Source organism: Mixophyes fleayi, chromosome 2, assembly GCF_038048845.1.
Source record: "Mixophyes fleayi isolate aMixFle1 chromosome 2, aMixFle1.hap1, whole genome shotgun sequence".
NCBI lineage: Eukaryota > Metazoa > Chordata > Amphibia > Anura > Limnodynastidae > Mixophyes > Mixophyes fleayi.
In genome coordinates, this window is record NC_134403.1 from 285,589,881 (window position 1) to 285,616,976 (window position 27,096).

General features: G+C 41.0%; 1 protein-coding gene across 1 annotated transcript in view; it reads left to right on the forward strand.

The window, feature by feature from the left end:
• Positions 1-27,096, forward strand: part of LOC142139945 (uncharacterized) — a 212,974-nt gene that overhangs the window by 35,637 nt on the left and 150,241 nt on the right. The window contains exons 5-7 of the mRNA XM_075197812.1: positions 12,878-12,945; positions 14,824-14,885; positions 26,800-26,916. Of these exons, the coding sequence (XP_075053913.1) occupies positions 12,878-12,945; positions 14,824-14,885; positions 26,800-26,916 (247 nt within the window). The remainder of the gene's footprint in view (positions 1-12,877; positions 12,946-14,823; positions 14,886-26,799; positions 26,917-27,096) is intronic.

The following is a 27,096-nucleotide window of genomic DNA, read 5'->3' on the forward strand; positions in this document are numbered from 1 at the left end:
ACAAGAGGGTAGTCATGAATGGAAGGAAGTGTAGCATGAGCTCAGCAGACAGCATACTCAAGCACATGTCTGAACCAGGAAGTGTAATTTATAGGCCAAAACAGGAAACAGGATCCAAGATGGTTTCTCTTTATTGCCAAACCGACCATCTTGAATAAGGGCAAATCTAAGGGCAAGCTTGCAAATATACCTCTAGTGGTCAGAGGTGCAAATATCAAAGTAATTCCCTACAGTATTCCCCCCTTTCAATAACGTTCTCTGGACGGGGCTTTTCTGTGTTTCTCCGGGTATCTTTGATGAAATTCGCACAGCAATCGAGGTGCATAGACATTCTTTTCTGGTTCCCATGAATTGTTCTGGTCCATATCCCTGCCATTGTATCAAATACTGAAGTTTATATATAAATATTCGTGAATCTACTATTTTCTCTACCAGAAATTCATCATGGTCATCAATTTGAACAGGATTTGGAGGAGGCAAGGTGCGGCCAGGAAAAGGATTTGAAACTACTGGCTTCAGTAAAGAAACATGAAAGACAAGATGAACCTTCATAGATCCTGGGAGTTCAAGTCGAAAGGCAGATGAACTAACTTGTGCCAAAATTTTAAAAGGACCTATATTTTTTGGTCCTAATTTAGGAGTAGCACGCTTACTTTTAGATTTCGTGTAGAATGCAAAACATCGTCGCCAACATTTATATCTGGTGCAGCTTTACGATGTCTGTCAGTAATTCTTTTATAACTATCCTGTGCATGTTGCAATGTCTCTCTTAATACTTCAAGATTATTTTGTAGGGGCTCTAGTCTGAATGTAACAGCAGGTATGAAAGAATCCTATGGAAAATTGGGGAGTAGGTTTGGATGATACCCCAAATTGTCATAAAAAGGACTTTTTCTTGTGGATGAGTGTTGTGAGTTGTTGTATGACAACTCTGCCATTGGCAGAACATTAATCCAGTCATCTTGCAGTTGGCAAATGTAGCACTGTAGGTATTGTTCTAATGTCTGATTGGTGCGTTCTGTCTGTCCATTGGATTGAGGATGGAAGGCAGTTGATAATTTGATATTAATATTAAGAGCACTACAAAACTGTTTCCAAAAATGTGAAGTATATTGTACTCCTCAGTCAGAGACTACATCATCAGGAACTCCATGTAGACGAAAAACTTCCCTGATTAGTTATTCTGCTGTTTCTTTTGCAGAAGGAAGTCCAGGACAGGGCACAAAATGAGCCATCTCTGTGAGTCGATCTACAACCACCAGAATTGTAGTCATACCCTTGGATGATGGTAAATCCACAATAAAATCCATGGATGAGAAGGAACTCGCAAAGGCTGTAAACGTCCAAATTGAGCAGTGCGGGGAGTCTTAAACCGGGAACAAGTACTGCAGGATGCTACAAGTCTTTTAACATCCTCCTTGTATTTCGGCCACCAGAAGTAACGAGATAATTATTCATGAGTCTTGCAAACACCTTTATGGCCTGCCAGTCTAGAGTCATGAACAAATTGCAGTACTTTTAATCGTGCTGCTCTTGGTACATACAATTAACAATGTTATCTTGATATTTTAAGTGTAAATCTGTAGGGGGATCTAAAAGGAGTGGATCAGTTCTGTAACCCTCTTTGATGTTAGACAACAGCTCACCAGTGCCAATAGCTCCTAGGAAATTTGATTTAGAGAGGATTGTCTTTTCTGGATCAAGCTGTGGTGAGTCTTTCATATGTGCTCTGTATAGAACATCAGCTTTCCCATTTCGGGATCCAGATCTATAAGAGATAACAAAGTCAAAACGATTTAGGAATAAACTCCATTTGGCATGTCACGGAGAATGTCTTTTTGCAGACCGAACAAACTCTAGATTCCGGTGTTCAGTAAGTACAGTGATTTGATGTGCAGCACCTGCAAGCAAATGTCTCCATTCAGTAAATGCAGCCACAATGGCTAATAGTTCTTTATTTCCTACATCATAATTTCTTTCTGAATCAGTTATTTGACGAGAGAAAAAACACATGAATGTAGTAGCATCTTCTCTCCTATTCTCTGTGATAATATTGTCCCTACTGCTGAATCTGAAGCATCTGCCTCGAGGATAAAAGGAAGCTCTGGGTTGGGATATATTAATATGGAATCTGTAGTAATCGTTGTCTTAAGCAGATAGAAAGCCCTTTCAGCTTCTGGAGACCAATGGAAAGATGATCCCTTCTTGGTTAGTAATTGGTGTCACAATTTTGGAAAAGTCTTTAATGAAACGTCTTTAGAAGTTGGCAAACCCTACGAACCTGTCACATGCCGGGCTATCGGGCTATACACCCAATCCCCTTACCTGCTCCTACCAACCGCTTGCTCCAGGCTGGGTACCGCCATATTTGCTCCGGGTCTGCGCAGACCCGTTCTATTAATCTACTCTGTCCCTCTCCTATTGGCTAAAATTTGGGCTCCAAAATTTAAAAGGCCCTTCCTCTGAATCCTCAGTGCCTTTTCTTTGTGTTACCTTCTTGGTACTAGTGGCTCCCTGATTCCTGCTTGTCCGCAAAGCTGACACTCTACTGCAGTGCAACACCTTCTTTTTCAGTGAACCCTGCTGACTACTGGCCCGACACTTCCTAAGTGTTTCTGCCGCCATCCCAGTGGTAACCAGTCATCCGCAGAGCTGACACGCTGTTACAGTGCTACACCTCTATTCCAGTGGAACCTACTGATTACTGAACCAACACTTCCCAAGTGTTTCTGCCGCCATTCCAGTGGTAACCAGTCATCCGCAGAGCTGACACGCTATTACAGTGCTACACCTCTATTCCAGTGGAACCTACTGATTACTGAACCAACACTTCCCAAGTGTTTCTGCCGCCATTCCAGTGGTAACCAGTCATCCGGAGAGCTGACTCTCTACTACCGTGCTTCACCTCCAATCTAGTAAAACCTGCTATCTACTGAACCAACGCTTCCTAAGTGTTTACTGCCGCCATCCCAGTGGTAACCAGTCGACCGCAGAGCTAACACTCTATTACAGCGCTACTCCTCCATTCCTGTTTAACCTGCTGTCTACAGTGCTGACACTCCTTAGTGTTCTGTCGCCATTCCAATGGTAACCTGTCGTCTGCAGAGCTTACACCTCACTCTGTTATCTTCCGCCATTCCAGAGGTGCCCATCTATCTCTCCTGCTCTCTCTGTAACAATTGTCTACCATTGCTGACCCTCCTGGCTTGTTCCTCTAAGAAGTTCAGCCTAGAACTCCTAGTAAGGGCTGCGACCTGTGAGACAGACACAGCAAAGACCAAACCGCCTTGCAGCTGTTCCCTGGTGAATACCGTCTCCTCGTTAGACTCCGCTCCTTACTTGAGTATTGTTAATCTACACAACCGTAGGATCCTGTCCACTGAACCATGCAAGCTTCCGAACCATGACAGAATCTTTGTACCTCTTTAACATTTCTTGGAGCTGGACAATTTACTACAGCCTGGACCTTACTAGGGTCCATTCTCAAACCTTGAGATGCGATGATATAGCTCAAGAACTGAATCTGTGTGTGGTAGAATTCACACTTTTCCAACCTAATGTACAAACAGTGTCTGCGAAGACGTTCCAGTACAGTTCGAACTTGTTGTTGATTTTAAAAAAAAGTAATATATCATTGAGATAAATGATAACAAATTGGTCAATTAAATCTTTAAAAACGTCATTCATGAAATGTTGGAATGTAGCAGCAACATTGCACAGTCCAAAGGGCATCACCAGATGTTCAAAATGTCCATATTTACATCGAAAAGCCATTCATCGCCAGATCGTATACAAATTGAATTATATGCTCCTCGTAAAGCTAATTTGGTGAAAATTCTTGCTGAGCGAAGCCTCTCCAGTAATTCTGAAATAAGTGGGAGTGGGTAACGGTTCTTGATTGTAACTTTCAATGCTCTATAATCAATATATGGTCGTAATGAACTATCCTTCTTTGTCTCAAAGAAAATAGGTGCACCTGCTGGAGACGTGGAATAAAACCTTTACACTATAGCCCTCGTTAGGCTCCTGGCGCCTAGGACAGTGGGCTCCGTTACCGCCTCGGATCTCCCGCAGCATCTCCTCCCGTGGACTGGAAGTCCCCACGCCGCCATTAGTCCTCCATTTCCGGGTCAGCTGGACCGAGCAATTCACGGTGGGAAAAACGGCAGATAACCACTGAGACCTGACTGCTTCTCCTGTCGCATTCTGCACCTGGCCTGTGGCTGCATCGGTCAGTCAGTCTCCTGAGCTATATACACCCAGAACAGATATTCTCAGGAGGCTCCGGTAGGTGGCACTGTTATTCTCACCAGCCCCTATATTGCTAGGCAATTGCTCTGCTATAGACCTGCCTGTGAATAAATAGGGCTGAAGCCCCATCAAGAGTTGGTGGCCTTCCAGCTGTCGTTCTGCTGCCACCTAGTGGTGGATGTGTAGCATTAAACATGTACACAGATATTCAGAATTATTAAGACCTTCACGCCTTGCCTTACTGGAGTCTGTATCCCCACGTGATTTGACACAGCCGTCTAAATCAAAGTTTCCAGCTGATATGTGAATTTTACTATGCTACCCTTCCTGGGCCAGACCCCATTTATCTAAGCTGAATCCAGTGTGCAATCACCTCTTCTACCTCCCTTCCTTTCCTCAATCTATTCTGCCTATTGGTTAGGCTTAACCATGTCGTCCAAACCTAAAAAAGTGACATCAGGAACGTCAGCAAACTTTTTCAGAGCAAAAACTAAACCCTCTTCCCCTCAGGCTGATCGCTAGGGACCATCAAGCTCTTTGCTTACTGACATTGAGCTAGATCACCAAATTCAAGCGGTATTGAATAGTCTTTTGGAGGGGGTGAAGACGAATTTCTACCAAGAGCTATCAAAAGTGGTCAGTGAGTTCAAAACTGAGCTAAACTCGTTGGGTAACAGGACGGATGCCCTGGAATCAAAAACGGATGATATTTGCCGTTCTAATTCTGCTTTTGATAAAGAACTCTCCTGTCTGCATGACTAAGTTGAAAGTTTGAAAGAAAGAAAAGGGGATTCTGAAAATCGATCCCGCCATAATAATATCCGTATAATAAATGTGTCAGAAGAAATCGGCAATACGGACATTCAGCCTTTCCTTACATCCTCCCAGATTTAGCTGATTGCCTCATGGACGGGCTCATTGTGCCCTGAGAGCTCAGCCTTCCAGGGGACAACCCCCTCGGGACATTATAGTCCGCTTACATTACTTCCGAACCAGAGACAGCATCCTTTGCGCCACCAGGGATCAACCCGTGGTCTCCTTTTGGGACATGGATATTCAGTTATTCCAGGACCTCGCTCCGTCCACAATACAAAAGCAGTGGGACCTGCAGCCAGTTGCCAAAATTCTCCGCCGGATTGAGCCTGGGGATTCCTGATTTCCGTAGATACTACATCTCTGCCCAGCTTGCTCAATGTGTCTTATGGTGTGGACCGATGGGTACCAGAGTATGGTCTAAAATTGAGGCAGAAGATCTGGGACTACTTTCGTTAGCCTCTCTCCTATGGCTTCCTAGGTCACGTCGCCCCAAGTGCTGTCTACTCCATCCGGTTATATCACATTCTCTGTCCATTTGGGATTCATCGTCTCAAAAATTTGGCCTGTCGCCACATCCCTCCCCGGTAATTCCGCTATTTAACTCCCCCAATTTTCTCCCAGGTTTTCATCCTAGCTCATTTTGGCCGTGGTACTCGCGGGGAGTCAGCTATCTCAATCAACTAACCTCCTCTACGACCTTTCCTCAATTTTCTGACATCCAATCTCAGTTTCATATTCCCTCAAAACACTTTTACCAGTTTCTGCAACTTCGTCACTTTCACAGTGTGGTTAAAAACCGCCTCTCAGCTCGACCCCTCTCTACTTTTGAAGCCCTTTGCTTACGTCAATCTTCAACAAAAGGCCTCATTTCTACTCTTTACTCTGACCTTGCTCCCTCCACTGCGAATCTTAGAGGCCCGCATGAAGTGGCCTGGTAGAGGGACCTTGGTGAAGAATTATTAGATGAGGAGTGGTCTGAGATATATGAGAATACAGCCTCCAGCTCTATATATGTCAGAATCAAAGAGAAAGCTTATAAGGTGCTCTACCGTTGGTATTATGTGCCCTCGCGTCTTAGTAGAATTCACCCTGACTCTTCTGATTGGTGTTGACGAGGCTGCTCCCATGAAGGCACGTTCCTCCACATATGGTGATCGTGCCCAAAGCTGTCAAGTCTGTGGATGGAAATTTAAAATCTGATCCACTCAATCCTGCAGGTGGACATCCCTCTGGAGCCTAAGTTCTTCCTTCTTCCGATGGGAGCTCCCTCGGCATCCCACCATCAGAATAAATTAATCAGACACATTCAAACTTTGGGTCACTCTTTATCATTCTTGTTTAAAGCCCAGTTGACAGGTAGAAATTTTATTTTCTGATCTTTGCTGGACGCAGATATCATGTGATTTGCTCGTTATTATCTACTCGTGTTTTCACGTTGTCTACTGTACTCTTTGTATATGTGACTTTGCAAAATAAAACTTTTAAAAAACAAAACAAAAACATACACCGGACCTTTGACTCATCAGACTGAAAATGGGACTCATACAGCTGGAAATGCATCTGGCATTGATTAATAAATCCACACAACTTTTGAAGTGGGAGAGGGAGAGCTCCAAGGGATGGTGATGTTACAGGCACTTGTGGTGATCTGTTCTCCAACTCTGCAATACGGTGCATATTGAGGCAGCCTAATTAGAAGTTCCTGGAAACCAGTATGTAAGTCTCGAGCCTTTTGTGAGACAACTTGAATTTCTTGCTTAACCTGTGATTCGAGACCTAAAAAACTGTCCTTCAGGAATTTAAGCTCCGACTGGTATTCAATTAGCATAGTGGTTAAACTTGCCACGCGCCGCTTAATAGGAATATCTTCGGCGGGATCCATTTCAAGGCTTTAATATACTGTAACGATACTGGTGGTATTATCTGAAGCCCAATAGCCTAATAGATATCCAGCGAGTAGTCAGGTGTTTGCCGGGTCGGTATACTAGAGGGTAGTCATAAGTGAAAGGAAGTGTAGGAAGTAGCAGGAGCTGAGCAGGCAGAATACTCAAGCACATGTCTGAACCAGGAAGTTCCATTTATAGGCCACAACAGGAAACAGTGAAACAAAATGGTTTCTCTTGGATGCCAAACGGGCCATCTTGGATAAGGGCAAATCTAAGGGCAAGTTTGCAAATACAGAGTCCTCTAGTGGTCGGAGGTGCAAATATCAAATTCCTTACAGGTGATCTTGATCCTACAACAACATGGCTCGATCATCAACGTGAGCAAAAATCATCTTATGCTCTCTCAACATCTGCAGTTCCTAGGGGTACATATAAAAAAGGTAAGAGACAAAGTGGCTTTATCCCAAGATAAAGTTAATCCTGCTTTTTTGCCTAAAGTAGTTTACACTACTCCTTTTTTACCTAAAAAACTAATATTGCTTTTTACCTAAAGCAGTTTCCACTTTCCATATCAATCAAGATCTCATACTGCCATCTCTCTATTCAAAGTCAACTAATAATAAGGAAGAGTGGTTACATACTTGTCAGAGTAATTTCTGTCATGTTTTCAGAACAAACAAATTTACGAAAATTGAACAGCTCTTGTCTGTCCACAAGGTTCCTCTAAGGGTTTTGCTCCATTCAAACCTCTTCTTGCAAGATGGATTTCAGCCAGGGCCGGATTAAGACATTGTAGGCCCCTGGGCTAGGGATACTGTGAGGCCCCAATTTGTCAAGCAATTTATGCCCAGTCCGATATTGGGCCCCCCCAGTAATATCGTATTGGGCATGTCTACCTTCTTACAATCTAACCCTAATTTTCCACCACATCTTAAACCGAACCTCCTCCTACCTCATCACAACCTAACTCTAACCTATCCCTACCTCCTTTTAGCCTAACCCTATGCTCTTACCTACTCAAAGCTCCCCCATGGAACCACTAAACTGCAAATGAATGAACCCTAACTTCAAATGAATCTGCAGCCTAACCCTAACCAAGTACAATCCCAGTGTGTTTCATGGCTCTAAGGCCTGCGGAAGAGAATATATTCACAAAGCTCACTTGTTTTTCTGGATAACAGGTCAAGTGCAATATATATATATATATATATATATATATAATATATATCCTTGTGCTTTTCCTCTGACTTTTCTCTCCTTGTGGTAGTTGTCACTTCTCCAAATGGCTGTCACACCAGTCTATTTACTCTTTACCATCAGTGTTACAAAAATGTCTGAGTGTTTAACCAAAATGGTTCATGGGTAACAATAAAATCAGTATACCCTGCAATCTATCTAATCCGACCAAGCTTCTATGCTTGTGTTATTTTATGCATGGATTTCCTATTTCACTATATAGAAAGTGACCATTAAATATCTGCAAACATTTTAAAAATTCAGGGAACATCAACACACACTCTCACTGTCACTATCACGCACTTTTTTTGATTAATTTGCTAACTACTTACCTGTGCTTGCGCTGCTCAGCTTCATGATTCAGGAGGCATCCGTCTGGGCTGAAGCTAAGGAAGTCACGCAAGAGCCTCTGCAGTCCCCTCTCTGTGACAGGCAGCCTCCTTATTCGCTGCCAGGACAGCGTCACTGCCGAATCCGCCCCTTCAGGTCAAACCAAATACGAGAGATTCGCCAATCACCCACAACCATCCCCCGCGCCGCCGGAATTCAAATAAATAAAAAAATGTACTGAAAACACATGAGGCAGTGTATGGATGGCCAATCCGACCCTGGCTCCCAAACCGATGAAGAAAAAGCCGACGTTTTTAAAAAAAAATCAAAAAAAGCAAACATTTTAAAATATCTAGGGCCCCCCAGCTGCCCAAGGCCACTGGGCTATAGCCCAGAAAGCCCTTTGGTTAATCCGGCCCTGATTACAGCTGTCATTACACAGACTTAAGCTAGGTACACACTACAGGGTTTTTGTCCAATAATCGGCTCAACCAGCCGACATACAATCGTTCGTTCAAAAGTCGGGTTAGTGTGTTTATTGACACGATGGTCGAAGGTCTGCCCAAATGGACGATTGTTGCCTCATTTGGTTGGTTGTTCCGTTAAATATTTTCGTTCCAATCTCATTTCCGTTGTGTAGTGTTTATAAACTTCCGACCGATGTGTACGAAATTGCAATCATTGCTCACGACAACATGGCTGTAAAAAGTCGCTAAAGGGACGTCCGCTCTTCCCTTTATCTTCTAAAACAAGGCTAGTGTGTATGCAGTCCATGGACCGAGCGATCGGACCATCGATCACATGTAAAATCGATCGGCATAAAAAGTTGGTGGAAAATTCTATAGTGTGTACCCAGCTTTACAAATGAGCTGGATGGTTATCTCTTCATTCCTTTTCCAGATATTATTTTTTGTATGTTACATCCTCTACTGATGTTCTCCATTAAGTTACTCAATAAAAACTATAAACTCCAAGGGGCATATTCAATTCTCAGCGGAAACGCCGAAAATCTCGCGGTCCGCGCACGATTACCGTTATTACTGTAATTGTGCGCGAAAAAACAGTTAATACGGTAATTTAATCCAGCTTCATATTACCTTATTAACTGTACTAGTTTTAAACATGCCCCCAAGTGTTATTGTTCTTAAACCCACCCTATTGTTTATACTGTTTGGTACATTCCATTGTAAGGGCTGCCGAGGAGTTTGAGAAGGAAATAAGAGAGTTATACTTACTGTCACAGGTCCGCGTCACAATTCTGCAGCAGGAATTGTAAGGAACGGGAACCAGTCTGAAACTAATACAACTCCCAGTAAGGCGCGGAGTCTAACAAGGAGGAGGTATTCACCAGGGACCAGCCGCATGGCGGTTTGGACTTAGCTGCACCTCCTTGCAGGTCGTGGCCCTTACTGGAAGCGACCAGTCGAGATAATAGGGAGACAAGCCCCAAGAGTAAGCAGGTTACTCACGAATAGCAGTGATATGATGCAGGGTGTAGCCAGCAGGTTATGCAGGAACAGAGAAGAAGCGCTGTAGAGTGTCAGTTCTGCGGACGACTGGTTACCACTAGGATGGCGGCAGAAGTACAGTTCAGCAGTCAGCAGGTTACTCACGAATAGTAATGATAAGTTGCAGGGTATAACCAGCAGGTTAGGCAGGAATAGAGAAGAAGCGCTGTAGAGTGTCAGCTCTGCGGACGACTGTTTATCACTAGGATGGTGGCAGGAATACAATTCAGGTTCACTGGAATTGAGGAGAAGTAGTACAGCGAGTAGATATTCAGCTCTTTGGACGAGGAATAGAACAGGAGCCAGGAACCCATGGAAGGTACATGAAGATCAGGCACTGAGAACAGAGAGGAGGTGCCTTTTAAACTTTGGAGCCAAAACTCCAACCAACAGGGAGAGGGACAGAGAAATTGATAGATGGGGTCTGCACATGCGCAGACCCGGAAAGATGGCAGCGCCCAGCCTGGACCAAGTGGACGGCAGTAACAGGTAAGTAAGCCGGGGATCGGGTATATGGCCCGATCGCCCGGCGCGTGATACTTACATTTAATTTAATTTCCTTGAAATACTTCATGGCAACCTGGTATTTCCCCTGTGTTTTATATTTTTATGCTTTTTGTAGACCAACTTGGGAAGTATCCCAAACCCTACAAAGAAAACAAGAAAAAGACCGGACTAATTGTTGGTGCACTATGGAGTTCTACACGCAAACAAATAATAACTTGAAGTATTCGTATACATTCATATTAAAATTTAACTTTTATTAATTGTCTAAACAAGAATAAAATATTTTAAAACTAGCAAAATTAATTTGTGAGTGATTAGTGATTTAAAATAGCTGTCTTCATCTCCATTGCAATAAAGTATATGTTTTATTCTTAATTGGACTCAGTTATCATTTGTCTAGCAATATATATCATTTCATGATGAAATTACAGCTAATAGTAAAGTTCATTTCTGCTAGGTATTCTAATCAAGTCTATTAGGCTTCTGTGGTAGCATAATCTCTCACTTTGGATATTCTAATGCTGTCTTTAAACAATAGACAGGGATTAATACCGTCTCTCTGTTATACGGTTCCCTGCTAAAAATATGTGATGGGGATGATTTGCTGAACTGCCTAACATACCCTAGCTTTGGGATTAGGCAAAGAAGTCAGAGTGTTGTCATTTTGAGTTGTGAATTTTAGTCCAAATATAACAGAATTATTATTATAAAGTAGCAAGGAGAGAGACAGTAAAACGCCAATGCACATTTCGCTGTGGATTGCTTTATCAAGGCAAGTATCTCAAATCCACCAGGAGCAGGGAGGAGCTACATTATGTACCCTCCAGGGGTGTTTATTTTCCTGTCTCTATTCAACTGAATAAGGAGATTAACCCATTGTACATGCTGCCATGGAGTATTTCAAGTAAATGAAATTAATGGTAAGTATAATTCTCCTGTATAAGAATCTAATCACATTTTCATTTTAATTTGTGTGCATCAGGAGTATGAATTATGAGAAATTAAGCATGTTGGTGGTTACAGGTATCACCTTACATGATATTGTTAAACAAGGGTATTTTAGACCCAAAATGTTTAGTTAGATAAAACCAAGATGGACGCTCTCACTATTGTTATATATTGCAGCACCTCATCAATAATGAACAGATAGATAAAAATAGAGGGCATAGTTATATAACACAGATTTGACTGTATATAACCTCTATAGTGGTACTTGCGTGTATCAATTGGGAAATGATGACTGACCAAACAATCCGAAATAAACATGAATAAAGAATTAAAATAAATTGAGTAAATGATCAGACATGTGCGGACACTGCAATTGCGGCACAATGGTTTAGCTCTTTGCTGAAATGTGTGCGTAACTGGAACCGCTCAGATTATGGCACCAGTGTTGATGTATAAATGGAAAATCTTACCCTAGATGTCCCTAGTGCAAAATTCCTGGCCTTTAATGTCTTGATGTTTCACAGTCGGATCACCCGAGTGCACTTGTCTTTCTCTGCCTTCGCCTTATGTGGATTTCGGAAGTGAGTCTGTGAACCGCATATGGAAGGTGGCTGTGGGGTGTCAAGAAAGTTCAGTTTGATCCAATGCGTTTCATCTGACTAGCAGATTTTGTCAAGGATGAGTACTCAATGTAAATGAGGCTATAAATAATATGCCTCTACATTTGATAGACTAAAACTTGGTTTATTAATTAAGTAATGTTAAAAACAGGTAAAACAATGACTAAAGTGCCAATTTTGTATCTTGATCGAAAGATATAGATTAAATTGAAATAAAATAAAATAAAAATACAAAAATATATAAATGTAAATATAAATGAGATTATAAAATTTGGTCATCTAATAACACTATTCGAATATAGTGGAGGGAAAGAAGTGATAGCATGAAACTACTACAGAGGGTTTTTTTATTCATGTTTATTTTGGTTTGTTTGTTCATTTCATCATTTCCTAATCGGTACACGCATATATAAATATAGAGGTTAATCATTATTGTATAACTGCGCCCTCTATTTCTTTCCAAAATCATTTTTTAATGGAAAAAATATATATAAACTTTTTAAAAATAAAAGTATACAGAATATGATGTTTTAACTGTAGTAAAACATTTATAACATTTTGCAGGATAAGTCTCTGCTCCTCCTCTTGTTTACTAAACACTTTGAGGAAGTGTTTTCCTATAAATAATGATGGAAAACCCAACTTGTTTGTTTTGATTTGCTCTTTTATTTTAATAAAGTGCACATTTTGTTCAATATTTGGACTTTACTACTATAATAAAACAATATAGTTCTGCGCTATATTAATTTAAGTAAAATACGTAACCTTTTTTCAGATTGCAAGAAAGTGAGAATAAATTGAAAATGGCCAATTTGCAAGCACAGGACAATTGTTTTGAACATGGTAAGAATACCAGACTTAAATACTAAATACCAGAATAAAGACTTAGGTTACAACATTGCTGAATTAATTGTTCTTTTGAAGCATGGGCTTCCGCTTTAATGTTAAATCATGTGATGTTATAATAGCATCATCATGGATTTCAAAGTGTAGGGAAGCCCATGGAGACCTGTCTCTGTTGCAGCTATGGAAGCTTGTGTTAAATTCTGACCAGGATCCTATCTGTGTGAAATTTGCATGTTCTCCCTATGTTCACCTGGGTTTGATCTGGTTTCCCACTTTAGTGCTAAAACATAATTAGGTTAATTGGCTGCTGACTAATTTGGTCCTAATGTGCAAGTTTGTGTGCCTATGATCTGAATTAGATTGTAAGCTCCACTGAGGCATTAACAAATATTATCAAACTGTACAGTGCTTCATAATATGGTGGCATTAGAGAACCAATTATATATAAAAAAAAAAAAATGCTTTTAAATTAAAAAAAATACTTACTGCACTATCTTACCAAATGAAGGTCCTATATGTCTTGAAAATAAATGTGAAATTGAATATGAGTAAATAAAATAGTCCAAGAATTATTTTCTGACACAAAACACAATGAGTAAAGTGACATTTTGTTCTGAGGTGTTATACAGTTTTCCCACCAGGTCTTTATTTTACCACCATGATAGTGGTGGTAAGTACTACTGAATACAATACTCCCGAAACCAATTTAATTGAAAACTCAAAAACAAATATTTTTGTATTTTAAAGCAAAATGGAAAAAAATTAGCAAAAGTGCAAATTAAAGGGGGATAATATGTAAATGTGTTTGTAGACAGTACATTAACATGTGTATCATTGAACAAATTGAAATAGCAATACCATCAGAACAAATGGTCAAATGTATTGTTCTTAGGAGCATCACTGTCCATAAACACCCTTCACTCCACCCTTCACTTCACTCCCAGAACAGTTCTTTCCTATTGCACTTCCTACCTATCCAATCACTTCCTCATTCTCCCTCATCAACGATAACACCAAAATTTCTTCAGTCTATCAAGCCCACTGCTTTGATGTTATACTTGACTTTGCTTTATTACTTACATCCTGTCTCTCTCCCATTCCTTCACTTTCGAAATACTTCTAGAATATGGCCTTTTCTTACCCATCCACTGCATCAGTTTGAAAATCCCCACACTGGCTCCCTATGTCCTATAGAATCCAATTCAAATATTCGCCTTCAATTACAAAGCCTTCAACAACAGCACCCCTTTCTACAACCTAAACTACATCTCAAAAATCTGTCCCTCATGTACTCTTATATCTACCTATTTCCTTCACTTTGCCTCTGATATCCACCTCTCACTCCCACCTACAACACTTCTCATGTAATGCTGCCCAATTATGGAATTCTCTACCATGTCTGATGCTTCCCCAGTCTTCAAATCTTTAAACACTCTCTGAAAGTCCATCTCTTTATAAGAGCTTGCCTTGCTCCAACCTATACTACTCATATGGGTACACAACTATTGCATATCTGCTGGCTCCTCTTACTTCAACTTGGCCCTTTTTCATTAGTATCTTTTATGTCCCTGTTTTATGCATGCCTTGTTTTCCCAATTGTTTGGCCCTGTGGAGCACTTTGGCACCTTACAAATCAATAATAATAATAATAATACTATTAATAATATTGTACACCCACATTAACTACCACATTGTAAGTTACACTACATTTTTGGTTCATAAAGTAAATGAACATAATTTTTTTGTATTTTTTTGTACGATATGTATATTAGTACTTGTTGTATAATTTAGTATTAAAAACTGCAGAACAAATATTTCGTTTCTAATAAATGGCCATCACACAGTTATTAATTTTGATTTATTTTATTTTTTTAGAGGAAATTACAAAAGCAAACAAGAATCAGAAGAAACAAATTGAACAGCTGAAATGTGACTTGGTAAGGTATTACTAATAACTTAACAATTGGTTAATGTAATTAAACAAGCAGTAGCTATTATTGTTTTCAATATTTAAAATTTTACCTTTAACTTTGTATCTGAATTGGGTTATCCTAGTGTGCTAAGATGCAGGCTGAGGTGTCTGTCTAAACAGAAATAGTGGAAATAAATTATTGGAGAATCTATTTAAAAACTGCATATATTCATGCTCTAACTATCTGAATTATTGGTTTAAAAATGCTTCTATCTCCTCCTATTCGCCTACCTCTTTGAGAAGCAAGGCAGGCAACCAATTTTACAAATTCCGATCTCCACTATGCGTATAATTGGGATCTGTAGACAGCCTTCAACATGAAGAATGGACATTTGGAAGAAAGCATATTTGTCTTATGTAATGCCTTGGTCATCTTCAATGTCTACATATATTTTAAATTTAGGGATCTACTGGAGACCACTGTCATCATATACCAGCATAACATACTCAACTTATCCAGGATTCTTGAGGAACACATTTTCCATGTGAGAAAAGTATTATAAATATTATTGATCAACATTCTCAATACCAAAAGGAAAAGTGCTTCTTCCACCAGACAAGGATTATGCTTCCTTGGCCACTTTTATCCCAGGGCTTGGAAGCAGAATGAATGAGAGTGGAAGTGGGGGTGGAGAGCCAAAAGAGGGAGAAAGGGGAAATTGAAAGAAATCCTGATGGGCAATACAGCAGCAGTGTAATGTTAGAGAATGGACGGCAGGTATTTCATAATTTAAACTCGGGTATTTCATAATTTAAACTTGAGTTACAGTGGAAGAGAGGAACCAAACATTTCATGTTTTGTGGAAAGACACAGCTGAATTTCTCAGAACACCAGTCATCCATTCCATCTCATAGATGTACCATTTTTTTCTGTAAAGCAACCACTACAGATGGGTCCTGCATTTTCAAAGTATTGCTATCAGACAGGTAGTTACATTCAAATATGTCAAGTAAACTGATTAGTGCATTTAGAAATATCAGGGAAGTGTAAAGGAAGCAATACATGCTTTGGTTGGAAGGGAATATCCATATTTATTTGGAATACAATAAGAGAATGACCCTCAGACCAGAATCTCTGAATGGCTGGGCAAGACCACCAAACATGCAAAAAGAAATCGTATTCTTGACAGTCTCTCCAGACTATATCCCACTGTCTCCCAAGACTGGAGACAGTGGGATATATTCAATGCAATCTGGTCATAACCAGGTACTATCGTAACAAGAGTTTGTACGTGTTTTCTTTAACACAGACACAAATGGGAGATTTGGCTGCATCCATGCAGTCAATGTATCCAAAGGGGTTTTCAGCATCTAAAGCCATTAATAATGTAGCAGAAGTAGTAATTTGGTGAAATAGGTCGATCACTCTCCTGGTATTGTCCAAAGCTTGGTGATCAGGGACAAAACTAACTTGGTCAGCATGTTTAGGTAGTCAAAGATTTAATCTATTGGCCAGTATCTTAGCAACGATCTTAAAGTCAACATTCAAGTGGGAAGTCAGAGTGTAATTGTTGCCTTCCTTGTGAATAATAGAGCTCATAGCTGTAGAAATGGCTGAACCAAATGAAGCTCTATCACAGATAGAATTAAATAGAGGGGCTAGGATGTCAAGGGGCTAGGATGTCACTATTTTTTTTATAATAGTGAGCAGGGATATCCAGGAGCTGCAGCAAATTTCATAAACCTAATGGTCTCTAAGGTTTCTTCCTCCATTATTGGAGCATTTAAAATTTTGTCCACCTCTGGGGTTAATTTAGGGAGGTTGCAATTGGCAAGATAGTAGCCAGTTTTGTTCTGCAACTCTAGAGGAGGCACTGCAGGTTTTGGTAAGTTCTAATGATTATTGTAAAAGGGCTGGAATTTGTCCATAATTATTTGGGTTTCAAATATCAATCGACCATGGGCAGTATTCGCTAATAACGAGTCAGCCTTGTCACCTTATTCATAAAACTTTTGTTTCAGCCACATGAGAGATTTAGCCACTGGTATAGCGACAACCCCATTGAGTTGACCTCTCAGTGATGTCAGAGGTCAACTCAATGCGGAGCCTTAATCTGGGAATCCAGATTCAGGCTCCCACAGGGCTCCTACTATAAAGAGAAATCTCCCCTCTAGGTCTGAAAATGAATGAGACAGTGTAAAGGAAACTTTGTTGTATATAAGGATAGCAACCTAGTTAGGTTTCACATCTGCTGATGAGAAGTATGTTTGGGATATTTTTTTCTTTGTAAGCATAGAATGGGGGTAAGTTGGTTTAAATATTTGTATCTCATACTATGTCATATTGGTCTCACTTTAGTGCTGACAGCAGGACTGACCATTTCTTAAGGGAGTTCAGTCTGTTAAAATTTGCCAAGATAGGTTTCAGAGACATTTGTGAAGTATAACTTTAAAAGAGTTTACAAGTGGTAGGAGTTACGGCGGTGCTCAAGCCGCCGTGGCTCAGTGTTTACAATCTCCTCGAATTCAGGCCGACGCTATTATGATCCGGACGTCACTTTCCCTTTCTTTGTCCCCGCCGTCATCAGGTGAACGGCTGGGACTCCTGTCTAATCTGTACCGCATCTAGGCAATTATGGACAGCTGGACACATGCGCAGTTAAGGTAATTAATTAATATACTCGTGGGATGTATTTGTGTATTCTGGGTCTTAGCTTCTTATTGGCCAGTGTGTTTATTTAATGCAGGGAGGGCTTAGCCTCCCTGCCGTTATAGCTTACATTACTTTGGATTGCTGACCTGTTTCTATTTAGTCCTCTGACTACTGATTGATTTATTGTTACTGACCCTTAGCTTGACTTGGATTCTAATTGTATGCTGATTGCACTGACCTCTATCTTGTTATTAGGACATTCCTCCTTGCTGCCAGCCCTGACCCTTTGCCTGTTTCTGACCACACTATCTGCTACGGACCCCTGACCTCGACTTGCTTCTGACTACCCGCTACCATTCTGTTTACTGCGATATTGTTCAAAAGCTTCCATTATTCTAGAGTTTAACACTGGGAGTACCTGTGAGCACGACTAGCTCTACGGGAAAGGCGGCTGCCATAGACGAAGACCTCTATTCCTAGTTCTGCAAGCTTATGACAGTACCCGCTAGCCGTAACAACAAGACATGATGCTGACCAGACCATACAGGTCCTCTATGAAAAATTTACTTAGGTTCTGCCCTTGAGGAGGTATAGACCCAAGAGGGGGTTAGGAGCCAGAGAGAGTGAGAGAGAGAGGATGGAAGAAAGATAAAAGAGGGGAGAGAGAACAACCAAGAAAAAACACAGTAAATTATAAACAAATTTAAGAAAACTTGCACATGTCTAACGAAGTATAGGTTACCCACATATGTGGGGAGGTATTGTCTACTTTGCAAGGAGAAGGTTAGCATAAAAGTTTTGTACTTTTCAATTTAAAGAGTGGGGACATTAAGGGGGATTGGCCTCAGTTTCTGAGCTAGAACAATATAAGATGCTATAATAAACAAAGAACTAGTAGTTTTAGGGGACATAATGAAATTGCTAGAGAAGCAATCAATAAGTAGCAACAACTAACTATCAGTTAGGCTAACATAATAAAACACAATAAAGATCAAATTTTAAGCTAACACCGCCTAGAACTTTTAGTACAAGAAGATCAGCTATCTGTGTTGAACAAGTTATTTCCAGCTGAGCTGCATTGATTAGAATGTTGGAAAAAGCATTTGCTATGTGATAACAGATCACTATTAATTAAGTTAACTTAACAGAGCACAAAATAAAGATCCAAATTTAGCTTAACAAAGTAAAACAAATCCAGTTCAATAAGGTCAATTCTGTGGGCTGAGTAAACAATTACCTAGAAAACTATTTAGCTTAAGACCTTAAATTGGGTGGGATTGACCATGATGAAAAATGTTATAGTATTCAGCATTGATGCTAATTATAATTTGAAGGAAGTCCCTGGATTTGGATGAAAGAGTCACAGTTATCTTATCCAGTAACAAATAGTAGTAGAGATTTAATGTTTCATGTTAAATTGAACACAAATCGCAAGTTTGGCATTTAATCCACAAGCGCACAAAGCACTAATTCTGAAATTATTGGTTTGTGCGCATGCTAAAATGTAAAAAAGCGTATTATATGCCAAACACACAATTTGCATTCAACTTAACTTGAGCCCTTTAGAATAATGTCAAACCTTTTGCCACTCTGAATGAGGAGATTGTCTTGTCTCAGGAGTTGAAGAATCAGGGCACCATCTTCTGGTGTTTTGGCAAAAAGCGGTTTGGACTCTGTAGAGATAAGCAACAGAGAATTTATTTGGTTGAATAGCCACAGAGTGCAGGCAACAAATTGAACTTGAAGGAACCACTTGGTTGATAGCAGATGCCACAAATGGGGGGAGGAAGAGTTGCTGAGTAGACTTACTTGTGGGGGGACACTTGCAACGTGAACCAGAGCTACATTGTTGATGTAACGCAGGAGGATATTCTGGGGGGAACAAGCAATACAGTCAGAGCAGTTATCAACTTGAGAGAGAAAATATATTATGCTGTGGTTTTTGCAAGTCCACAATTTTTGGCGACGTTGCAGGCAAATTTAAAATAGCAATGTCTTTAAAGGCAAATCTTGCAAGAACCGCAGCATAATATGTTTACCCCATAATATGTTGACTGGGAGGGATCTCCCACGGAGGGAGGGAGCTCTCTACGGGTATGGGGAGAGCCCAAATCTCCAAGGATCAGAAGAAAGTAGGAAAATGACCCAATGGGGTGTAAGAAACTTAACGCAGCTGGGAATTCAGAAATTTACATCCAGGAATCACCGGAGAACCAGAGGACATAGCGTAGACTTGGTGGAGTATCCAGGTGCATACGAAGGCTGCCTGGAGTAGATTTAAGTTTTTTTTATTCCTTTGCTTGGTTTAAAATCCATGCAACATCACTTAAAATGAGGAACACAGATATATACACAATTTCCATTCCTGTGTATCAGTTAATATCCAGTATATCAGTTAATATACATATGTTTCAAGGCACCGAAGATGTTCATAATATTACACATGTATGTTTCTTCTTGAAGTGGATCTAAATAAAACAAGTTACTTTTATGAAATTCTTAGCCTGCATTCATTTTTATACATTTTATCATTTTCAAATTGTGTCATGACACACAAGTGACAGGCACCCTTTATCAACCTCTTATTACTCAGTTAGACAAGCACTTCTTATTTGGTTTCACAACCTCCTGCTGACCCACAGATTAATAGAACAGTAATTTACAAATATATCCCTAAACATAATTTAAATATACAAATAATTGTAGAAAGCAGATAATATATTACAGCTATCTTTATCCTCTATTTACAAAGCTCTAACATATAATGTAGCACTATTCATTGAGGGGATCGTGATACAAATAAATTACACTCAATAATATAAAACAGAAGGTAAGTATGGGACTGTCCAAGTGAACTTACAACTTACACTGTAGGAGGTGTGGGGAACACTTGATAAATAAGGTAGTGGAATAACAATTGTCTGGGAAGATATAAATGGCCAATATGAGTTCTAAAGGGTTCTGCATGCTCATTGAAAGAAAAACTTATTTTTTTGTATTTTTTTCCTTTTGAGAAAATATGTGTAATGTGTTATGATCTGCCTTGTAGCTTTGTGTGCATTTTACCCTGTGTTATAATTTGCCTTGTTTTCCTGTGTTCATATTACCCTGCAGTACCTGTGATCCTTCAGAGGTGCTGTTGTTTGGCCTTTCCTATCAGGGGTTAACCAGCACTGCTTGTTAATCATCCACACCTGTCTGTGGCCTATATATGCCTGCGTTTTCCTGTACTCTTTGCTGGTCATTGAAGTTCCTAGCCTGCTCATGTGTCTCTGTTCCTGGTTTCCCTGCATATGTCTCTGTTCCTGGTTTCAGTTAAGTTATTTGCTGCATTTCATTATTATTTACCAAGATCTGGAAATCCGTTGTTTCATTCAGCTTGAACTGTTTACTGTTTATTTGCCTTCCCTGGACTATACCTTTACTGCAATAAACAGTTTAAACGTTTATATCATGTGTCTGGCTCCATGGCTGTAATCAAGGAATTGGTTTTTAACAGAACCATAACAGAATGACCAGCCAAAAAGAAAGCCTTGGAGTCATGTGGAACAACTCTGCTTCAGATTTATCCTGGAACTCTCAATGCAATTGATTTCATTTGTTTTTTCCCTGCAAACATGTCTGCTCTACAAATGGCTGAACAGCCTCTGCTACAGTGTCTACAAACGGACATAATTCTGTTACGCTCTCAGCTGGCTCAATTTCTGCTATACTTTTGGACCCACTCAGGAGGCTATCAGAATCTGTTTCTCTGAAATCCAATACTGTTGATTTGCTTCAGACAACTCTGTCTGCTGCTGAATCTGTGCTGCCAACACCTCTTAATAATACCATGACAAATTTGCATTTAACTAACAACTACAGTGTAACAAATACCCTATTCACAGGTGATCCACGCCCCCATCTGACCAAAGCGGAGCGACGGCGCAGAACAACCAACAAACTGTGTCTCTACTGTGCCAGTATTGTACACTTTTTACAAGTCTGTCCTCTTCGCAGACCACGACAGCCTACTAAACCATCTTCTGTTGTTTCTTGTCCGCATTCTGGATTTGTTTACACTTCACCTGTTCTGCTCCCTGGGATGAGACCCAATCTGCCAACCCCAGTTACCAGCTCTGAGACGCCAACACCAGCCTCCTGTTCCGAGGTGCCAGCCTCTGTCTCCTGTTCCGAGGTGACAGCCTCTGCCTCCTGTTCCGAGGTGCCAGCCTCTGCCTTCTGTTCCGAGGTGCCAGCCTCTGCCTCCTGTTCCGAGGTGCCAGCCTCTGCCTCCTGTTCCGAGGTGCCAGCCTCTGCCTTCTGTTCCGAGGTGCCAGCCTCTGCTTCCTGTTCCGAGGTGCCAGCCTCTGCTTCCTGTTCCGAGGTGCCAGCCTCTGCCTCCAGTTCCGAGGTCCCATCATTTGCCTCCAGCTCTGAGGTCCCATCATCTGCCTCCAGCTCTGAGGTCCCATCATCTGCCTCCAGCTCTGAGGTCCCATCATCTTCCTCCAGCTCTGAGGTGTCGTCATCATCTGCCTCCAGCCAGCTTGGAGCCTGCTGCCACTGTGTCCAGTCTTGAGCCTGCTGCCACTGTGTCCGGTTCCGAGTCTTCAGCCGCTGCCTCCGGTTCCGAGTCTTCAGCCGCTGCCTCCGGTTCCGAGTCTTCAGCCGCTGCCTCCGGTTCCGAGTCTTCAGCCGCTGCCTCCGGTTCCGAGTCTTCAGCCGCTGCCTCCGGTTCCGAGTCTTCAGCCGCTGCCTCCGGTTCCGAGTCTTCAGCCGCTGCCTCCGGTTCCGAGTCACAAGCTGCTGCCTCCGGTTCCGAGTCACAAGCTGCTGTCGTTGTTCCTGAGCTACAGTCTGCTCCAGAGGGTGCGCTGCCCTTACAGTCTGCTCCAGAGGGTGCGCTGCCCTTACAGTCTGCTCCAGAGGGTGCGCTGCCCTTACAGTCTGCTCCAGAGGGTGCGCTGCCCTTACAGTCTGCTCCAGAGGGGGCGCTGCCCTTACAGTCTGCTCCAGAGGGGGCGCTGCCCTTACAGTCTTCTCCAGAGGGGGCGCTGCTTTTACAGTCTGCTCCAGAGAGGGCCCCGTCCCTCCAGTCTGCTCCAGAGAGGGCCCCGTCCCTCCAGTCTGCTCCAGAGAGGGCCCTGTCCCTCCAGTCTGCTCCAGAGAGGGCCCTGTCCCTCCAGTCTGCTCCAGAGAGGGCCCTGCCCTATGCGGTTCAGCCCGAGTTGCCAATCCATGCGGTTCAGCCTGAGTTGCCAGTCCATGCGGTTCAGCCTGAGTTGCCAGTCCATGCGGTTCAGCCCGAGTTGCCAGTCCATGCGGTTCAGCCCGAGTTGCCACGCTATACGGTTCAGCCCGAGTTACCACTTGGTGCTGTCTGCTCTGTGGCTCCTCACAGTGCTGTCTGCTCTGCGGCTCCTCACAGTGCTGTCTGCTCTGCGGCTCCTCACAGTGCTGTCCAGTCCGAGTGGTGTGCGCAGTCTGGGCAATCCGTCCAATGTGCCCAGCTTGCCGCCCCAGTGGGGGACTCCTGCTCTGCCGTCCCAGTGGGGGACTCCGAGTCTGCCGTCCCAGTGGGGGACTCCTGCTCTGCCGTCCCAGTGGGGGACTCCTGTGCTGCCGTCCCAGTCGGGGACTTGTGCTCTGCCATCCCAGTGAGGGATTCTCCAGAGACTGCTGCTCCAGTTAAGGACTCCCCAGAGTTTCCTAGTGACCCAAAATGCCCAGATGCCTCTTCCAAGTCATCAGATTCTCCTCCAGTCTTCTTTGATGGAGACATCAAACAGTTTATTTTGGTTCTTCAGCTTTCCATGAAACAATTTCAAGACTCTCCAGATAACTTTGCCAACCAATTTAACCAAGTGGGTTCTATAATCATGAGTTTTAGAGGGGAGCCAAAGACCTGGCCTTCTCCCTTCTAAATTCCGATAACCCCATTATCCATAATACCATGGACTTTGTTAACGCTGTGTGCAAGAAGTACTCTTCATCAACAGTTGAGATTCCTGGTCATAGTTTTTCTGTTTCCATTCCGGCCTGTGTTTCAGCTCCTATGCGTATTCACAAATCATCGATGTCCGTTGCTTCCGTTGGTCAACCTATATCTTCAAATAATAAAAAGAACAATCACAAACAACAAACCTTGGTTACCGGCTTCAGGGGCATTTCACCATCTTCTCATAAAATTAACAGTCCAATTCCGACTCTAGAATAGGACTCACACTCTGAGTCTGAGATTGATACATCTAGAGACTTGGTTGATGAACTTGACAATTCTTTTTGTGCTTTTGAAGAATTGGGCTTTGTCTGCACTCCATTGGGGAAGGGCTCAATTATGTCTCCTAGAAAATCCCGCAAGAGGGGTAAGCAGAAGAAGAGAAAAGCCTGAAAGACTTTTTATGGAGCGTCTGGAATCCGCTCCTGTAAGGGGGGGATAATGTTATGATCTGCCTTGTAGCTTTGTGTGCATTTTACCCTGTGTTATTATTTGCCTTGTTTTCCTGTGTGCATATTACCCTGCAGTACCTGTGATCCTCCAGAGGTGCTGTTGTTTGGCCTTTCCTATCAGGGGTTAACCAGCACTGCTTGTTAATCATCCACATCTGTCTGTGGCCTATATATGCCTGCGTTCTCCTGTACCCTTTGCTGGTCATTGAAGTTCCTAGCCTGCTCATGTGTCTCTGTTCCTGGTTTCCCTGCATGTGTCTCTGTTCCTGGTTTCAGTTAAGTTATTTGCTGCATTTCATTATTATTTACCTGTTTGCCAAGATCTGGAAATCCGTTGTTTCATTCAGCTTGAATTGGTTACTGTTTATTTGCCTTTTCCCTGGACTATTCCTTTACTGCAATAAACAGTTTAAACGTTTATATCAGGGGTGTCCAACCTTTTAGCTTCCCTGGGCCACATTGGCAGACGACGAGTTGGTTTGGGTCGCACATAAGATACACTAACAATAACGATAGCTGATCATCCAAAAAACCATAGAAAACATAGTTAACATATATATATATATATATATATATATATATATATATATATATATGAGAAAAAAAGTGATATATATATATATATATATATACATATATATATATATATATATATATCACTTTTTTTTCAAATCCCCCTATACTTACCTTTCAATCGCCCTGTTCAAAAAATCCTCTCTAGTTATTATACTATAATCACTTTTTGTATTGTTTCGATGCAATATCATTTAAGCCAGGCATTGTTTATCAGGGTGCCCTAACCAGGCCTGCGGTACCTGACATATACACTGTGACCCCAAATTGTGACCTGTTTTGATAATTACACCACTATGTTAGTTAAGGTATAACAACTTATAATGGGCCAAAGAGAATAATATATAATGCCCCATTAGTAATACAAGCAGAAGTATGTAGCAGGGAGATAAGGTCCATGATGCTCCAGGACCAGGTGACTTTTATTCACTGGTCAGCTTCCCTTGAAATAATAAAAAAAATCCCCCTTAACTTACCTTTTAATCGGCTTGTTCTCCTGTCCTCTTCTCTTCTTTTCTCCAATTCTGTGCTGCTGATTGTTCTTCTCACGCGGGTGTCTCCTCTGTGCTGCGCTCAGCAATGGATGTTGGGCGTGATGACATCACGCCCGACATTCACTGCGAGCACCATACGGAGGAGGAGACAAAGGAGGGAGCCGGAGTACCAGCTGATGTGGCCTCAAGGTAAGTCGTTTCTTTTCTTTTTTTTTGCAGGATTTTTTTTTCCATTTTTCCTTGCCACAACCAAAACTCCTTCTGGGCCACATTTGCAGGCATGCTGGGCCGCACACGGCCCGCTGGCCGCGGGTTGGACAACCCTGGTTTATATCATGTGTCTGGCTCCATGGCTGTAATCAAGGAATTGGTTTTGAACAGAACCATAACATAATGATTGCATTTGTAAATTAATCTCACAATATTATAGGGACCCAACCAGCGCTGTTTATCTCTCAAATAAAGATAAGAATAAACATAAAAATAATTACATTCAATCATGAGTGGGACAGATGCCATTCACAACTCTTCCATGTTGAAAGCAGACATACATTTGGGGAAGAAAAATAAACAATAATATAATAATCAATAATAATGCAGAAAGTTCTTCTATCTTAAATTCCACATGCCAGACATCAACACTCTTCCCTTTATGTGCAACTACTTACACAAAACCCCACTTGTGTTGATTCATAAACATGTACTTTGACTCGATAACCATCCAACATATACCTCTCCCACAGGAATCGTACTTACAGGATAGTTTGTTGAAACTTTCGTATAGCATGAGTTAAGAAGATTCTTCAATCTTGGTAAAAAATCAGGGCCCCACAAATTGGATGTATCCTCCCAATGTTCTAGTAATAGTAATATAATTATTAGTGTTTTTAATAATAATAATAATAATAATAATAATAATAATAATAATAATTAATAATCCCAGTTGGTGTTTTGTGTAAGTGCTTGCACATAAGGGGAGGAGTGGTGATGACTGACATGTGGAATTCAAAAATTTTCTCCATTATTATTGATTAATTATTATATTATAACACTGTTATGTACACACAGAGTTGCACTATTTCGTGTTTATTTTCATTTCCCATATGTATGTTTGCTTTCCACATGAAAGATTTGTGGACGACATCTGTCCCACTCATCATTGAATATAAGTATTTTTATGTTTATTCTTATCTTCATTTGAGAGATAAACAGCGCTGGTTGGGTCACTATACTATTGTGAGATTTATTTGAATAAATCAACTAGTGTGTAGTTGACTAGGGGTAGCTCCCTGAGGCAGTTGATAGTGAGGCGCTGAATAGAATTCTATTTTTATGGTCTGCATTTGTAAATTTGCAGTTGAATTGACACTTGATATTTGCTACATTTGCATTTGCAACTTTAAATAAAATCACTTAGAAACATTATCAGCACAGCGCTGCCTCTGAAACAGGTGAACATTCAATAGCTGGCAGAACCAAGGAATTCTTGGAGAATTGTGTTTTGGCATAAAATGTAATTTATACATCAATTTGACTATTGCAATGGCAGTGATTGCAAATTGGGGCTGATATACTGCATGGCCAGTGTGTATTCTTTATACAGTGATCACCTAATCATCCAAAGTTTTAGTTATCTTGTATTATTTTATAATGAATATTTTTAATCATCTTTCAGTTAGCCTTATAATGATTACTTAAGTGGCAACTACATGTTCTCATTAGTACTATTGCAAATAAGTAATGTATGTGTCTTATCAATTTTATTTTACATACTTTGAATTCATAAGGATGAATCTATAAAAGTTCAAAAAGACTTAGAGAACCAAGTAACTAAGGAAAAATCAGAAAACCAAATATTATTGAAGAAAGAGCAAGATCTTGTTGTTAATCAGGAAAATCTTCAGGTAATTTGTAATTGTTCTTTGGTATATTTATGCATTATTTATCTCTCAATTTTACATAATAGCCATAAAACATATTGCTGCAAAAATTTTTAACCTTATTTGTTTCCATATGTAATGTGTTTACGGAAAATGAATAAATGCCTTAAAAGGCATGTTTACAGATCTGCATACGTACATATA